Source organism: Girardinichthys multiradiatus, chromosome 6 (assembly GCF_021462225.1).
Source record: "Girardinichthys multiradiatus isolate DD_20200921_A chromosome 6, DD_fGirMul_XY1, whole genome shotgun sequence".
In the NCBI taxonomy this organism is placed as follows: Eukaryota; Metazoa; Chordata; class Actinopteri; order Cyprinodontiformes; family Goodeidae; genus Girardinichthys; species Girardinichthys multiradiatus.
The window spans coordinates 19040646-19045822 of NC_061799.1; the positions used below are offsets into that span (position 1 = coordinate 19040646).

The 5177-nt window shown below is 41.3% G+C and overlaps 1 protein-coding gene across 1 annotated transcript; it reads right to left on the reverse strand.

Moving 5' to 3' along the window:
- Window positions 1–399: 399 nt before the first annotated feature.
- gpr35b (G-protein coupled receptor 35 b) lies at window positions 400–2212 on the reverse strand. Its single transcript, XM_047369288.1, has 2 exons — window positions 2154–2212; window positions 400–1442 (listed from the first exon to the last, which is right to left on the reverse strand). Exon 2 carries the CDS (start codon window positions 1428–1430, stop codon window positions 570–572), a length of 861 nt encoding a protein of 286 aa, XP_047225244.1. The 5' UTR covers window positions 1431–1442; window positions 2154–2212; the 3' UTR covers window positions 400–569.
- Between the last annotated feature and the right edge of the window lie 2965 nt (window positions 2213–5177).

Here is a 5177-nt window from a genome sequence, read left to right on the forward strand (position 1 = left end):
CATATTTCTTCATTTGAAATATTTACAGTAAAATATTTTCTGTCTTACTATAGCTATAATAAGAATAAAATTGGGCTTTCAGCAACAAGCTCTAGGTGGGTCTAGCATGATACATAACATGGATATGAGGTATGAAGTACCTCATTTCCAATTATAGGCGGAGGAGAATCTGCAATGCTGTGGGCCTGTTTCTCTTCCAGATCACCTTAGGACCTTGTTAGCATGCCATAAGAAACTTTTGGAAAAACTAGACAAATTTAAATAGAAATCTGAACCCCTGCCTGTAAACCAGTGAGTAAGTTGTCAGAGGTTCTTTCATAAGGATAATGATCTAAAACATCAAACACAGACCATAGTAATAAAAAAAAAAAAAAGAAATATTTCTGAACATTAATATACTCAAATTAAAGGCTGTATTTTCAGAAATTCACAGTGCTGCAATAAAATTAATTTTAAGCCATTTTACTCATCTTAACTAGTTTTAAGTATGCTCCACATTATAAAAAATATGTAACTATACATTCTGTTGAACGTTGAACATGACAGTGCTTTTTCGTTCTTCCACTCTTTTATGTATAAAACCTTTTTAATAAGAAATAGTAGCTGATGGAATCAAAACAGCAGTTTGTGGAGGCGATCCACTCAGACACTTGTAAATACAAATGAGTTGGTAAAGATATGGACCTCCAGTCTGATGGCACGCTATAGCATAAGCCGATCACAAACGCAATGTGGATCGGTGTGAAACAGATAAGAAACACAGTCATGTTTGCCTTAACTATACCAACAATGCTTTTCATTTCCGCTGACTTGTTCTGCTCTTTTACCAAAATACAAATGATCCGACTGGAACAGAACACAATTGTCATCAGAGGAGCCAGGTAGCCGAAAGACAACAGGAGCACAGTAAACTGCAGATGGAGACGACGATTTTTGCATCTTTCATAGCATGTCCAGAGTTTTTCAGGATAGTTATCTTGACGAAATACAATAGCAATTGACACCAGAAACACCCAGATGAGCAAGCAGACGGAGACCGCTGCCTCCTTCTTCCTCCTCCATGATCTTGCTTGCAGAGGGAACCTAATGGTCAGGTAGCGGTGGACGCTGATGGCAGTCGTGGTCAGGATGCTGGCATACATGTTGATGTAATGAATGAAAAGTAGGAAAGTGCAAAGGAAAGTTTTAGGCAGGCAGTAGAAGGCGTCATAAATCCTGAAGGGAAGGAAAAGGATGAGGGAAAAGTCAGCTAGAGCCAAGTTCAGCATGTAGATGTGGGAGTCGGTCCAGGCGGCCCGCTTTGCAATGAAGGCCCACAGAGCCGCACCATTGATGAGGAGACCGAGGAGAAACACAAGACTGTAAGCCAAACCCTCAGGGATGTTGTGGTAGCACAAAACATCAGAGCCATTTGTGGCGTTTGTGCACATTCTTTACTTTATCTGTAAGAGTAAAGAAACATAAAAAAGCAGTTAGCATGATCTGAGCTGATCACTGATAATATTGATAAGATGTTTATAGTAATCTGTCCAGTTTGTCTTGAATGTCTGTCAGCAAACAAAAAGATATTTACGCATACCAGAAAAAAGACACATAACCTTATTTTCTCACATTCAAATAGATTTAAGATTTTATGTTTTAGGCCAGTTAGGATTACAAAAATTATTTCTATTTGCTAAACGATAAATGCATTTATTTGAGGAAAAATAGTTTTTTCATTGTTGAAATTCATACATTTACATGTGATACTAGGCCTTTAGGGAAAGACCTCATTATGGCCTCAAGGGCAATTTTGGTGCAAGATGCACCAACAGCAAAGGTGTTGTTTGTTGCATTAGTGGCACTGGTGTCCCAGGAACACATTCTGCACTTTATTCGTAAGAAACCACCCTTTATAAAATTATTTTTAGAAAACAGTCAGCTTGATCTTTGATTAAAAGATGATCAGGTAAGGAAATATCTCTCCACAATCACACAATAATCCATCCATTCAGCTCACAAATGATGAGACTATTAAAAATCTATGAAAAGGTGCAATTTCCTTGATATTCAACACATTTATAGTACATGAAGCTAAAATCAGCTGGTAGAAAATACATAGCATCAATCTTTTGATCAAAATGATCCGAAATAAAAGGTATAAACTAACTTACCAAGGGAGCTGCTTTCTTGATTATCACTTTTTCTGACTGCATGTTGCATGCATCTGTAGGTCTTATCAGCTTGTCTTATGTAGATTATCTCCTTTTTTGCTTGTAAGCTTTTTCTGTTTGTGGTTTATGATTTCCTGTGTGATGTGTTTGACGTTGAGTGCGTGCTCCTTCAAACTGGAGCAGCACATGCTGCTAGTTCTCCAGAATCTTTAAACAACTAAACCTCCAAACAAATATGAAGATTTGTTTCTTTTGTTGCTTTAAAGCAAAGGAAGGTGATTAGGGTAAAAAAGCTGCTTAGCATAATAGATTCTATAATGCATCTGACCTAAGAAAGACACGCAGATACCAAACCCAAGCCCTCTAAAAAAGAAGATCTCAGTAAACTAGAATATAATTAAAAAGTTAATTCAAATCATTAGTTTAATTTAACAACTAAAACAAGATGTTATGCACATAGGAACACTTTCAGAGTTTGAAAATATGGTCTCAAGAGTTGACAGTCTCACCTTGGCTAGTCTACGAATTTTAATTATTTTGCATACAGGGTCAAGTCTAATGTAAACCTTTCAAAACTGCATTTCATGCCTCTGTGGGATTATTGAACTGTTGGAATACTGAAGTATTACCGAGACAGACCCTATCAATGAAACAGGCCTTTTATCTTAATCTGGTATATTTACGTTTAACTTGTTTACATGTTTGTTAGTGTATGTTGTTGTGCAATAATGTATTTAGGTTTGGTTTTTTTTATATTTAACCAAACAACTTTCAGTCTGTCAAGTATTGTCCTGTGAACAGCTCGATATGCCAGTGGTATTAGAGCAATAGATGAAAGAGTGATTTGAGCACTGGCATTCTCAGAACAGCAAACATATGGAATAAATTCAAAAATTCTATAAAAACAAAAACACATTGTAAATATATATATATATATATATATATATATATATATGTGTATCTATCTATATATAGATAGATATATATCTATCTATATATATAGATATATACTCATATTCATCATCTTCTGCTTTATCCGGGACCTGATCGCAGGGGCAGCAGACTCAGCAGAGACACCCAGACTTCCCTCTCCCCTATCTTGGGGGAGTACCCCTGGGCCGTCCCCTGGGCCTCCTCCCGGTGGAACGTGCCTGAAACACCTTCTGAGGGAGGTGTCCAGGAGGCATCCGGTATAGATGCCCGAGCCACCTAAACTGGCTCCTCTCTATGTGGAGGAGCAGCGGCTCTACTCTGAGCTCCTTCCAGATGGACAAGCTCCTCACCCTATCTCAAAAGGAGTGCCCGGCCAACCTACGGAGCAAGCTCATTTCAGCCGCTTGTATCCGGGATCTTGTTCTTTCGGTCATGACCCAAAGTTCATGGCCATAGGTAAGGGTAGGAATGTAGACCAACCCGTAAATCGAGAGCTGAGTTGAAAAGCGAAGCTCTCTCTTCACCACAACGGACTGGCACAGTGTCCCCATTACTGTGGCAGCTGCACCCATCAGTCTCCCGCTCCAGTCTCTGCTCACTCGGGAACAAGACCCCAAGATACTTGAACTCCTCCACTTGAGGAAGGAACTCCCATCCAACCTGATGAGGGCAAACCCCCCTTTTCTAGTTGAGAACCATGACCTCGGACTTGGAGGTGCTGTTCTTCATCCCAGCCGCTACACACTCGGCTGTAGACCACCCCAGTGCATGCTGTAGGTCTTGGCTAGAGGGGCCCAGCATGACCACGTCATCTGCAAAAAGAAGAGACAAAATCCACTGGCTCCCAAACCAGACCCCCTCTGGCCCTTGGCTGCGCCTAGAAATCCAGTCCATAAAAATTATAAACGGGACCAGGAAATATATATATAAATATATATAAATATATATATATATATATATATATATACACTGTAAACACCAACACTGTTTACAGTGGAGAGGGTGTGCTGCAGACCTCAACTCAGGACGCTGTGGGTCAGTGGGCGGAGTACTTCGAAGACCTCCCCAATCCCAACGGCACTGGAACGCCACTGAGGAACCGGAGCCTGGGAACCTTGGGGCGGGCTCTCCAATCTCTGGTGCTGAGGTCACTGAGGTGATTAAAAAGTCCATTGGTGGTAAGGCCCCGGGGGTGGATGAGATTACCTTAAGGCTCTGGATGTAGGGTTGTGTTGATTAACACGACTCTGCAGCATCGCAGGGACATCGGGGGTAGTTTCACTGGATTGGCAGAGCGGGATGGTGGTCCCCCTATTCAAAGCGGGGTACCATAGAGTGTATTCCAACAATAGGGGAGTCACATTCTTAAGCCTCCCTGGTAAGGTCTATTCAGGGGTACTGGCGAGGAGGGTCCATCGGATAGTCAAACCTCGGATTCAGGAGGAGCAGTGTGGTTTTCGTCCTGGCCATGGAACACTGGACCAGCTCTATACCCTCAGCAGGGTCCTGGAGGGTTCATGGGAGTTCGCCCAACCAGTCTACATGTGCTTTGTTGACTTGGAGAAGGCGTTCGACAATGTCCTTCAGGGAATCTTGTGGGGGGTACTCCACAGGTATGGGATACCAGGCCCTTTGCTGTGAGGTCCCTGTACGAACGGTGTCAGAGCTTGGTCCACATTGCCAGCAGTAAGTCGGAGGGTTGGACTCTGCCAAGGTTGCCCTTTGTCACCGATTCTGTTCATAACTTTTATGGACAGAATTTCTAGGCGCAGCCAAGATGTTGAGGGGATCCGTTTTGGTGGCCATAGGATGCGTCTCTGCTTTTTGCGGATGACGTGGTCCTATTGGCTTCATCAACTCATGATCTACAGGTCCTTCTCAAAATATTAGCATATTGTGAAAAAGTTCATCATTTTCCATAATGTCATAATGAAACTTTAACATTCATATATTTTAGATTCATTGCACACTAACTGAAATATTTCAGGTCTTTTATTGTCTTAATACGGATGATTTTGGCATACAGCTCATGAAAACCCAAAATTCCTATCTCACAAAATTAGCATATCATTAAAAGGGTCTCTAAACAAG